Source organism: Ambystoma mexicanum, chromosome 13 (assembly GCF_040938575.1).
Source record: "Ambystoma mexicanum isolate Mex_15411 chromosome 13, UKY_AmexF1_1, whole genome shotgun sequence".
NCBI lineage: Eukaryota > Metazoa > Chordata > Amphibia > Caudata > Ambystomatidae > Ambystoma > Ambystoma mexicanum.
Window position 1 is genome coordinate 101,116,348 of NC_090938.1, and position 12,508 is coordinate 101,128,855.

General features: G+C 50.2%; 1 protein-coding gene across 15 annotated transcripts in view; it reads left to right on the plus strand.

Moving 5' to 3' along the window:
• The window catches only part of HIPK1 (homeodomain interacting protein kinase 1), a 413,229-nt gene that overhangs the window by 208,065 nt on the left and 192,656 nt on the right, over positions 1-12,508 (plus strand). For all 15 annotated transcript variants that reach the window (XM_069633380.1, XM_069633373.1, XM_069633376.1 and 12 more), the window contains one exon: positions 10,720-10,936. In XM_069633380.1, coding sequence (XP_069489481.1) covers positions 10,720-10,936 — 217 coding nt within the window. The remainder of the gene's footprint in view (positions 1-10,719; positions 10,937-12,508) is intronic.

The window sequence follows — 12,508 nt, forward strand, 5'->3', positions numbered from 1 at the left end:
CTGAACTGACCAGTGTTCCTTTTCACTGTCTAATCCAGTCATTAAAAGACACTTTGTGGGCCTGATGCATCTTTATCCTCCTGTTCGCATCCTGCATCCAAGGTGGGATTTGAATGTGGTCCTTACGGCCTTGTCATAAGCGTTTTGAGCCCATGGATACTGTAGATTTTAAGTACCTTTCCTGGAAAGTGTCCTTTCGAGGGGTTGGGTCCTCCAACGTATTCCATATCTATGACAGTAATCACCACAGCTGTGCTGCTTCGGAAAATCTTTCGGCTCCTGTTTCGATGACGTCGATACGCCGCCTTCGAGGACCGCCTCCGACGGCTGACGTCACTGGATGTTGTAAGTAGGATGCACGACGCCCGTAGCCTCAGTTCAGTTTTTTCTGCGAACGTGTTTGCTTCGGGAATCGACTCTTTGGAGTTTCTGTTTTTCGGTTCTTCGAACCTGCTCGTTTTGTGAAGTTTCTTCTTCGTGAAGGATGTCTACCTAGTCTTCAACCCCGCGTCCGGGATTTAAGAAGTGCGGGGACTGTGGGTCCAAGATGTCGGTTACGGACTTGCATGACGCCTGCCTCTGGTGCCTCGGGGAAGCCCATGACACGGATGACTGTGTCTACTGCTAGTCGCTCACGTATAAAGCCTCGCAGGAGCGCACGAAGAAGTTATCGGTAGGTAAGGTGTCTAAGCCACAGAAGTCGAGGTCTGCAGGGCTTTCGACGGACGATTCGAGAGGTGATGCTTCGCGTCGTCGTCGGAAGTCCAGTGGGTCTCAGTCCCGGAGTCGGTCCCACCACTCTTCTGCCTCTTCGAGGCACTCCCGGAAGCACAGTCATCGGTTGCCTTCCCCATCCTCTTCCGAGGACTCCGCCCGTCGGCGGGTCACTAACCCTACCAAGCAGGCTACTCCAGAGGAATGGGCTTCCTTCGGGAAGAAAATGTTAGCGATTATCGAATCGCAGGGCACTGGTCCATGCGCGCCTCCGAGTGGGGTCGGTCGTGATCGGTCGTGATCGGTTGAGAGACACCACTTGCACGCCTTCGGGCTCGGGTGGTCGGCACGATTCGCGGGAGAGGTCCTGCTCGGACAAGGGGAATCGTTCTCATCTTGCCTGGTCCAGGTCCAGGTCCTCGACGCGCTCGAGACCGTGTGAACCTGTGATGTCTTTGAGGAAGACGCCGGTGGCGACGAGGTCGTCGATGGACTCTTTCGAGGCCCCGCCTCCGAACAAGTCGTCGGCGCCCAGGCTGTCGAAGGACACGCTCGGGGCTCCGGCCTCGAGGCCTGTGCCGACGCCATCGATGCTGTCGGCGCTGCGTTCGGCGTCAACGCCGATTCACTCGATGCCCTCAACGCCTTTCGAGGCTGTGTCGAAGGGGGTACCCCACGAGGCTCTGTGGAATCCCCTAGAAAGGCTCTGGCCAAGGTCAATCATGGCTTTAGTTCACATTCTGTGCCTTCTAACCACCATCTTGAGTTTATTTCAGAGGTGGATGAGGGCTCTGATGGCATGGTTCCTAATACGGTGCAGGATGAGATTCTCTCGGGCCATAGCCGATTTTGAGGACCTGAGGCAGTCCCTGCACGATGCTAGTGGGCTGGACACCTCTCCGGAGGTGGAGTTTTGTAGGCCTGAGCCTGGCACTCATGCCGACTCCTCGTACCGGCGCCTTATGTCGAGGGTGACCGAGTACTTGGGATGGTCTGCTCCCCCGGGGGAGTTTCTTCAGGTTGACCGTAGGGATATCCTCGACCTTGGTCCACCAACTGACCCGGTACTGCCGTTTCATATGGCTCTACGGAGGAGGGTGGCGGCGGCTTGGACTGCTCCGGAGAACCTCCAGGCAGTGGGCAAGTCTTTGCCGCGAAAATACCGCCCAGCCAGTAGCGACTCCTGCTACTTGTCCAAGCACCCTACTCCGGAGAGTTTGGTGGTGCAGCCGGCTACGGCCCCTGCAAAGCAGGCGTCGTATCCTACCATCCCTCCTGATGGGGACGACATGCATTTTGACGGCTGGGCGAAGAAAGTGTTTTCTGCAGGGGGTATGGCGCTTCAGGCGGCCAACTCCATATGTGCCTTGTCACGTATCACGCACACTCTGTGGAACTGTTTCTTTAGCGGCTGAACATATTCCCGAAGGGGACGAACGGGATGGTCTCCTTGCCATGGTTCAGGATGGCAAGGATGCCATGTGTGAGGCCGTTCAGTCGGGTTTGGACATGGCAGATTGCGTCAGCCGGTCCATGGCGGCGAGCACCGTGATACGCAGGTTTGCGTGGTTGCAGATGTCAGGGTTTGCTCCTGATGTGCAGGCCCAGATCCTCAACATGCCCTTTGACGGGGAACCTCTTTTTGGCAACCAGGCTGACAAGAGCCTTGAGAGGTTGCATACCTCAAAAGCTGCAGCAAAGTCGTTGGGCGCTGCAGTTCGACAACCTCCACCTTTTCGTCCTATGGGACAGCAATGGAGGGAGGTGCCTTTCGTTATTACTCATCCTTTGGTAAAGCGAGAGGAGCTGCCAGTCAAAGGGGCCACCGTAGGAGTGCCAGAGGTGGAAAACAAGATACTCGAGGTGCCAAGGCTGCTCGGGCAGTTGCCTCTTTGCCCTCAGGCAATGCCGCAGCTGCTTCAGCTCAGTCATGAGGCCATGTCCCATGGTTCGCAGGTTGGGGGAAGGCTGACGCAGCATCTTGCAGAGTGGTGCGCCATTACTTCAGATCTGTGGGTTCTGGAGATCATAGCCCATGGCTACTGTCTTCCTTTCCGGCAGAGGCCTCAAGACAATCCACCGGGGAATCTTACTTTGAAGAGTCCGGATCCGCTCCTTGCGCAGGAAATTCAATCCCTGCTGGAGAAAGGCGCCATTGAACTGGTGCCTGTAGTGGAGAGGAACAAGGGATGGTATTCCCCTTATTTTTTGATTTCCAAGAAAGACTGGGGATTGAGACCCATCATGGACTTGCGCGGTTTGAACAAACTCCTCAGGAAGGACAAGTTCAAGATGGTTACTCTCTCTCAAGTCCTCCAGGCCTTTCAACTTCAGGACTGGTTGGTGTCTCTCGACCTCAAGGACCCTTATTTTCATGTGCCGATGCATCCAAAGCACAAGAAGTACATGAGGTTCGCGGTTGGCGACTCGCACTTTGTTTTGGGTCCTGCCGTTCGGATTGACCTCTGCCCCGAGGGTCTTCACCAAGCTCATGGTAGTGGTGGCAGCGCACCTCAGGAAAGGGGGAATTCACGTCTACCCCTACCTGGACGATTGGTTGGTCAGGGTGCGCTCTCCCGCGCAAGTCCCGGATCATCTGTCTGTCACCTGCCACTCTCTCCACAAGCTGGGCTTCTCCCTCAACTTAAAGAAGTCCCATTTCACACCAACTCAGAGGCTCCAGTACATCGGAGCAGTGCTCGACACGTTCCTGGGGCAGTGTTTTCCTCCCCAGGTGAGGGCTCATCACATTCAGCAGATGGTGCACAAGTTTCAGCTTGCCCAGAGTCTCCCAGCGTTCGAGTTCTTGAGATGCTCGGCCTCATGGCATCCTGCATTCTTCTGGTGCCAGAGGCCAGGTTGCGGATGAGATTTTTGCAATGGGCACTCAAGCTCCAGTGGTCTCAGTCCTCCGGCAGGATGTCGGACCCTGTTCAGGTGCCGTCCTCTGTCGCCCAGGACCTTCTGTTGTGGGCCGGCGAAGGCAATCTCATGAGGGGGACTCCATTTTGGCTACCCTGGCCGGAGGTGACGATCGTGACGGACGCATCCCTCACGGGATGGGGAGCTCATGCCAACGAGTTGACAGTCAGCGGTCGTTGGTCTCGGTCGGAGTCCAGACTCCATATCAATCTGTTGGAGCTGAGGGCCGTCAGGCTAGCCCTGAAGGCTTTTCTGCCGACTGTGCGAGGGAAGAATGTCCTGATCCTGACGGACAACACGGTGGCCATGCACTACCTCAACAAAAAGGGGGGGGCAGGGTCCCTTCCTCTGTGCAGGGAGGCGATGCAGCTCTGGTTCTGGGCAATCCAGCAGGAAGTTTCGATCTCTGCAGTTCATCTGGCCGGAGACGAAAACGAGACGGCAGACGCTCTGAGCAGACAGAGCGTGATCTCTCACGAGTGGGAGTTGGCTCAGGAGATTCTCCTGGAGTTCTTCGCCCTTTGGGGGACCCCTCAAGTGGATCTCTTTGCCTCCAGTGTCAACCGGAAGTGCGAGAGGTTCTGCTCGCGGGAATTTTCTCCGAAAGGAGCCTTAGGAGACGCGTTCGTGGTGGAGTGGTCATTCCCACTCCTGTATGCGTTTCCTCAGTCCCCGTCATCCCGCAAGTACTGCGGAGGTTCGGTTCCCAGATGTTCCTCATTGCTCCGGCGTGGGCCCGGAGGACGTGGTACCCGGACCTTCTCGACTTGTCCATCTGCCCTCCACGTCGTCTTCCCTACCGAGACGATCTGCTCTCACGGGATGGGGGGGGGTTCAGGTTCTCCATCCAGAGGTCTGATCCCTCAACCTTCACGCTTGGTTTCTGAAAGGTTGAGGTATAAGGATTGGGACCTCCCTGAAGACGTGATGGAGGTGTTGCTCTTGGCCAGACGGCCAGCAACAAAGTCCCTGTACCGTTGCCGTAAGTTCTGCGACTGGTGCAGGGTTAAGAATGTTGATCCTTTTTCATGTGACATTCCTGTAGTTCTGTCTTTTTTGCTTTCTTTGGCCCACAGGGGCCTTCAAGTGGGTACTGTTAAAGGTTACCTGGCGGCGCTGTCCATATTTAAGCACTCGTCTGAAGAGTGTTCCTATTTTAAAATTCCTTTAATTTCTCAGTTTCTGAAAGGGCTCACTAATGTGTTCCCTACGCCACCTTTCCAGGTGCCCGGTTGGGATTTGAACCTTGTTCTCAAGTTTCTGATGGGTGCTCCGTTTGAGCCTTTCCATTCATTCCCTTTGAGACTGTTAACTCTTAAAACTGTATTTTTGGTTGCGGTCACTTCCGCTCCCGCTCCCAGAGTGAGTGAGTTACAGGCACTTTCAGTTAAGCCACCCTTCACTGTGTTTCATAAGGACGGGGGTTGTCCTTAGAGTTTGTCCTTCCTTTCTTCCGAAGGTGGTGTCGGAATTTCATTTAGGCCAGAAGGTTGTTCTTCCGGCGTTTTATCCTCCTCCACATCCTGGTAAGGAAGAGGAGAGGCTCCATAGGCTTGATCCTTCGAGAGCGTTAAGTTTTTGTATTTCACGCATGTCCCGGGTCAGAGTGGACGATTAACTCTTTATTGGTTACGCTGGAAAGCGTTTGGGACAAGCTGTGACGAAACAGACTTTGTCTCGCTGGATTATTTATTCTGAGTGTTGCCGCTTGGCGGGTAAGGACCCACCGGTCGGCTTACGGGCCCATTCTACCGGGGGTATGGCTGCCTCTACTGCCCTACAGAGGGGTGTTCCTATTCGTAACATCTGTGATGCAGCCACCTGGGCTTCGGTACATACTTTTGTACGTCACTACTCCCTCGATTCCATCCGTGGGCAGGATTTGGCCTTTGGCAAGGCGGTCCTTTACTCCACAATTTGATTGGCCATTCTAAATTTCTGTTTTCTAAATTCCTTTCCCACCTCCTTGCATCGGTACTGCTTTGGGAGTCTGTCATAGATATGGAATACGTCGGAGGACCCAATCCCCTCGAAGAAAAAGTTACTCTCTTACCTGGTAACGTTCTTTCGATGGGATGGTCCGACGATGTATTCCATATCGCTCCCTCCCTCCCTTCCCCACTACAGAATTTCTTATGCGATTGCAGCTTACGTTTCCGCAAGGCTTTGTGTGGTTAGACTGGCAGAAGACTGGTGCCACACGTTCTGAGAAAAAACTAAAACTGAGGCTACGGGCCTTGTGCGTCCTACTTATAACATCCAGTGACTTCGGCCGTCGGAGGAGGTCCTCGAGGGCGGCGTATCGACGCAGGATGCAGATGCTGAAAGATTTTCCGAAGCAGCACAGCTGTGGTGATTACTGTCATAGATATGGAATACGTCGTCGGACCATCTCATCGAAAGAACGTTACCAGGTAAGAGAGTAACTTGTTCTTTTGATTGCTGTGACTTCGGCAAGGCGTGTAAGTGAGATTCAGGCCTTGTCGGTTGAGCATCTATTCCTTACTTTTCATAAAGATAAGGTTGTCCTGCGAACGAACCCCGCCTTTCTTCCGAAGGTGGTCTCTGATTTTCATCTGAATCAGTCTATTTCGTTGCCTGTATTCTTCCCAGACTCTGCCTCAGAGGCCGAAAGGGTTCTGCTCTGCCTGGACTTTAGAAATGCTCTTGAGTTCTATCTGGACAGAACGTCTGAGCTCAGGAACTTCTTTCAGCTCTTTGTGACCTTTGGAAATCCACAAGGGAAGCCGGACTTGAAAGCAACCATATCTCGGTGGATCACTGCCTGTATTTCTGAGGTGTATAGCATTCAGGGTCTTTGGGCCCCAAAGGGAATTCATGCTCCTCTTGTGCGGGGCTAGGCGGCTGCCGTTGCCTTCCAAAAATATGTTCCCTGGGAGACCATCGCAAAAGCGGCTATGTGGGCCTCCCAATCGGATTTTGTAAGCATTACTGTCTGGACCTGAGCTCCAGGGCTGATGCTCAGTTCGGTCAAGCTGTGCTTAAGAGCCTGTTTCAGTAAGGAATTTCCATCCACCCGTAATTCATGTGAGGAGTGCTTGGGAATCTCCCATAAGTATGGAGGAAAGGGGACGGGACTTGGGAGTATAATAAAGTTACTCACCGTAGTGACTACCTTACTCCTAGTCCATAGTACCCTTTCCTCCATATGCACGCCCACCGTCCCCTCTAAAAAGGTTCCTCTATTATTGCTCAAAGGTCATAGACCTGGCGATAGAAAAGGACTGATGGACGATGTGCTGGGCAGAGCCAAGGAGGGCAGGGTTACGGCTGCGTACGGTACCCCGTGTAAAAAGAATACACATTTTTGAAAAATGTGATTCTTTTTACAAAGTGCTCCGGTCCCGACGGAAGAATGTCCCATAAGTATGGAGGAAAGGGGACTATGGACTAGGAGTAAGGTAGTCACTACAGTGAGTAACTTTATTAGTTGGTGACTCTCACTGGCTTGTGGGAAGGAGTACTCTCAACCCCTCCTTGATTTAGGGCCAAAGGACCTCTAACCAGATGACCATAGAGCAGCTCAAAGGGGCTGAAGCCAACCCCTTCTTGAGGGACTTCTCTATAAGCAAAGAGAAGGCATGGCAAGAGAAGGTCCCACTTTCTTCTAAGGGGTTCTTCTAAAGCGCCTATCATGCTCTTCATAGTTATATTAAATCTCCGCCAACCCATTGGTTTGGGGTTGGTAGGCTGTTGAGAACTTGTAGGTCACTCCAGTTTTTCCACATGGCCTGCATGTACTGGGAAATAAAATTGGCACCCCTGTCTGAGATAACCTCCTCAGGAAAACCTACTCTGGTAAAAATGCCAAGTAGGGCCTTAGCCACTGCCTGGGCAGTAACAGCCCTCATAGGTTTAGCTTCAGGATACCTGGTAGCATGGTCGACCACAACCACTATAAATCGGTTGCCTGAAGATGTGGCAGGGTCTAAGGGACTAACTATGTCAATTCCCACCCTCTCAAACGGGACTACCACCACTGGGAGACCGTTTGTGGCTCTAGTCTTGCCAGAGGTCTGACAAGTGTGACCGCTTCTACAGAATTCATCTACCTCAGACCCCATCTTGGGCCAGTAGAAATACAGATAAATCATTTCCTTGGTCGTCTTCTTAAAACTTAAGTGACCAGCTAAAGGAATGTCATGGGTTAACTGTAGAAACTGGGGTCTTACTTCCTGAGGCACTAAAAGTCTTCTGTAGTCCCCTCGGCTAGACTTGATAAATTCACTGTAGAGGAGGCCATCCTCCCAGTACAACCTGTGCTTCCCTGGCTCTTGCCCTACCAGCTGGGAAGCTGCCTGTTGGCGAAGTTCTTCAAGAGTAGGACACACTCTTTGAACCTCTGAAGTCTGCCCTACAGGGGCCACCTTCTGAAAGCAAAGTCTGCAGCTCAGGATGGTCTTTAGGATACAGCTCTCCAACAGGGGGAAGGTTCTCTTCAAGCTCTGTCAACAGCAGCTGATTCACCATCTTCTGGTTGAACCTCACACTCTGCCTCAGCTGGTGGAGAAGTCAGATGTGACTTGGGACTGTCCTCGGGGATGTCCTGGTTTTCTGCACAGGAGTGCTACTCTTGTTTCCTGAGACCTTGGGTTTCCCCTCTCTCTTCTTTCCTGGAAGTAGAGGCGTGTCCTTCCTGTGGACTGCGTGTTATAGGTTCCTCTGTAACAACCCACTGAGAGTCATCCAAGGTGAGCTCCCAGGCCTCCTTTGTCTGGTCCTGCTTCCTTTTACTGGGAGGCCTGGTGGTGCTTGATACAACTCCCAAGAGTTTTCCTTCCCCAGCAGGACTCTTCCAGGCACCTCACTTTGTACACTGACTGGTATTAGTCATATTGTTGCAATGGATGACAGCTGGTAGTATTGGAACCATCTGGATAGGACCTCCAGCAAGCTTAGTGGGGCCTTTGAGTGCCTTAGCAACATCCTCCGTTTTGAAAAAGGTTGTTCACCCTAATTCGCAGGCATCCCTCAGCCCGGTTCACTTTTGCCAATATCACAGTTCACTTTGCTTTATCATAGTACAGGATTTACTTCTCTTGGCTTTTCCTTGGACATCCTTCCGTCGGGTTCACAAAGCCATTCTAACAGTTCATGAATTTCTAACACAGTTCATGGTTTGCTCATATCATCAGAAAGTGGGGTTTCATTCCCCTAGTTTTCTTGCGGCGTCCCTCCATTGGATTCACACTTGCCTTAGTTCGCAATTACACAATTCATTACAAAGCGTGGTTCTCTTGCCCTAGATTTCTCTGGGCATCCCTCTGTCTGGTTCACACTTGCCACAGTTAACAAGAACGTCCTTTTAGACCCCTTAGGTTCTTCCCTTTACCTAAGTCCGGGTCTCCACCCCCGGTCAGGCTTCACACAGTTCTATTAATACAATGTTCTTTGGTGTGTTACTGATTATCCAGGTTCGTCGGTATCCCTCAGTCGGACTCGCATTTGCCCCAGTAACACAGTTTACCTTTTTTACTCAACGTGGAAAAGACTCAACGGTACAAGATTTTGCTTAATTCTTGTATTACCACCTTGAAACTTCACGCCGGCCTCCCCTAAGGCCTCTTGGTTCTTTTAGTTTCAACAAACTAAAAGGCTCCAGTGAGAGTCCTTCGAATGAGCGCCCACACAAGACCAGACCACTCTGCATCTGGACTTTTACTGGGATTTCTTAGGTTCAAATACAAATTCGGTCTACTAAAAGTCCTCTCTGACTCACCGGCTGTCCTGAGTTTCTTGTCTCTGGGGTAGAGGATGGCACCCCGTCGGCAAGCGCTTCTCCCCTGCTTTAGCTATCAGCGCAGGAGGGCCCTGTATACCGTTGACATCTGTCACACCCCACGCCAGTTGGACTTCTCGGTCTTATGTTTTCCCTTTCGGAGGCTTTGTGGCTCTCGTCGTCCTTTCAGGTCTCTGCCTTTCTCCTCCATTTTAACTGCTGGTCCAGATTAGCTGCTTCCTCGTGCGTTTGGCCTTGCTCGTCGTGTGCTCTCGTGCTCCACCTTTTATCCCTTTGGGAAAGTGAAAGGGTGTCAGGTTTGTGTAATTGTCAATTCCCTGACTCTGCCTGACCCTTGTGTTGGGACATGTCAGGTAAACAGCTCTGGTGTTAGTCCATTGTTTGTCACGGTGTAAGAAAGTGTTCGTTTTGGAAAAAGTGTTATATGGAATTATAGCACTTGTACTAGGGGCTGGGGTGGTAAACTCAGAAGGGTAAGATTGTGAAACAAGCGGAAATGACCGGGATTATTATATGAAGTGAACAGGGGGGATTGTGGGAATGGTGGCGTTTTGTCAAAGTAGACTGGGTTCAAGAAATAATCAGAGGGACATGGAGAAGAATGACTGGGAGTACTCAGGTAGGCAACAGGAACACTAGGATTTTGGGGGGATACTGTATTCGGGTTTGGGTTCTTAATAGGTTTACAAGATGCAGAGGGGTTGTTGAATTCTGGGAAGGGAGATTCATTGGTTGGAAAGGAGGTAGATGTAAAACAGCCTATAAAAGCCTCAGGGACTTCCTCCTCCTCCTCCTTTGCCCTGTGCAGTACTGTCATTGCAGTGCAAGGTGGAAAATACATTTGGGAAACGTGCAATCACGGTTCTACGTCTTTACAACAACACCCTAAATAACGACATACTTTTAAAACGACACCTGCATTTTTAATTTGGCGGGTCCCCCAAGGCCCCCATTTCTACTGTCTTTTTTACCCTCCCAACCAACTACCCCCACCCCTTAATCACTTACCCCACCCCCTTAATCACTTACCCCACCCCATATATACTTTTACAAAACAAATTGACTTTTTGTCGTATAAAGTACAAGTTAGTGTCGTGTTTTTTTTTTAAACACATTTTTATAATAAACACTGTATACTGAAAGTTGCATACAGCCATTCCCACAAAGTAAAGCCTGACTGCTCTGATATACTTACCACTGGCAAGTCTGGTCTTTCCTTTTGGGTGACACTGCTCCACCATTAGGTTAAATGATTACACTGCCCTCACCAGAAGGGATCAGTTTGTGCGTGCTGAAGTTTAAAATATTGTTTTTGTTTGCAGGCCAGTGTTTTAGCATCCAGCTCGAGTGCTGCTGCCACTCTTTCACTGGCAAATTCTGATGTCTCGCTGCTGAACTACCAGCCTGCTCTCTATGCACCCTCTGCAGCTCCTGGGCTGGCACAACAAAGTGTATCTTTGCAGCCTGGAACTACGCAGCTATGTGCACAGACGGATCCTTTTCAACAAACCTTCATCGTGTGCCCACCAACATTCCAAGGTACGTGGATAGCCAGCTATGGGGCCAGCATTCTCTTTTCAACTGAGCAATTAAGTCGCTGTTATATTGCATCTGATTTCTGGCAATACTTTGACCTGGTCACAACAAAATGAAATCACAGTAGTGGAGCCAATATGATCTAAAATAGCTTATACCATGGCTTCCTCCAAATGTTTCTGGGCCATTGCAGTTCTGCCTTCCTACAAAATTCTCCTGGATCAAACGTCTGGATGGGTGGGACTCCTTTGCCTGGATGAGTGGTGGGTTGCCGACTTACTCTGCCTGTGCTGTCTTTTAGCGCATCCTGAGTCGCCTCCATCATTTGTTTTTTGTGTGCAGTGGTGTAGGATTTCTTTACGGTGTGTGCCCGCATATTATACATGTAGAGAAGGGACCACAGCAACTAAAGTAGCGCTACTTATTTTATCTGGGTGTTCACTTGACCTGACCAAAATTTGAAATATTCTAGACTATTGTATTTTCGTAACTAATTGACATAATTCAAACCTATGCCCTCTTCATTCTACCAGAACATAGTGATGAGAGCCCAAAAAATAATAGTTTTACTACTGTACTTTAAACATCTACAACAAAGACTGTGCAATAAGGCCACCTACTTGTAATCATTATGCTTGTGTGTGATCTGATGAAAGATGCGACAAAAAATCTAATTGTTTAGCAATGCCGACAAGCAGGTCTTCTGGAAATAAATTAAGAAGTTTAAAATGTTTGTGTGTTTTAGACAAATGGATTAGCTTTTGTGTTTTGGCATTGGGTTCAGATGCACAAGTTGCATAGTGAATCAGTTCAGTTTCCATCCACTTGAAAGACTTGTCACAGGAAAATGATTTGTTTCTCTGGATCCCCCGGAGTACCTGTACCTTAACATCATTTTAGGTAATACATGTGACTATTTTCCAACTAAATTATAATTCTTTTTGACTATGTAAAGATTAGTTGCCCCTGCCACTTGTGAACCATATGCACGTTTTCTGTTGAACCGCAGTTCAACACAGGCAAATTAATTGCTAAATATGACATTTCTTAAGCCTGCAAAAGGTTGTGCTACACAACTCCCTTTTCTCATCTCAATTAATTTCTTCAGGTACACTTGTTTCTTAAAAACATACCAAAAGCAGAGCACTCAAATCATGTTCTAAAAGCTGGATGATTCACCGGGTCTCGTCACTTCTCCCACCGGGGGAGCCCTTTCTTGTGAGGCGCTATTCCATAGTCCCCCTAGAGATGCTAAAATGCAGGAGGATCTCACCGAGAGGGACTCCCCTCTTGGGAATAAGGCCATCCACCTGGGGGGAAAAGCCTCTGTACCACCACACCACCACTACCCTCATGTTCACCCTTATGATCCACACTTGATGGTGGATCCATGTGCTACTGTAAACACATGACTGAAAAACAGATGAAGTCAGCTAAGTACTGTAACAAGGTGGCTCACTGGAGGCATAAAGAGCGCCCAGGACCCTATCACAAATGGTGTTGACGCAAGGGCGACGTCAACAGTATAAACAGGGAAGCGATAACGGACAAAAGAGATCTCCTTGTGGAAGCCGG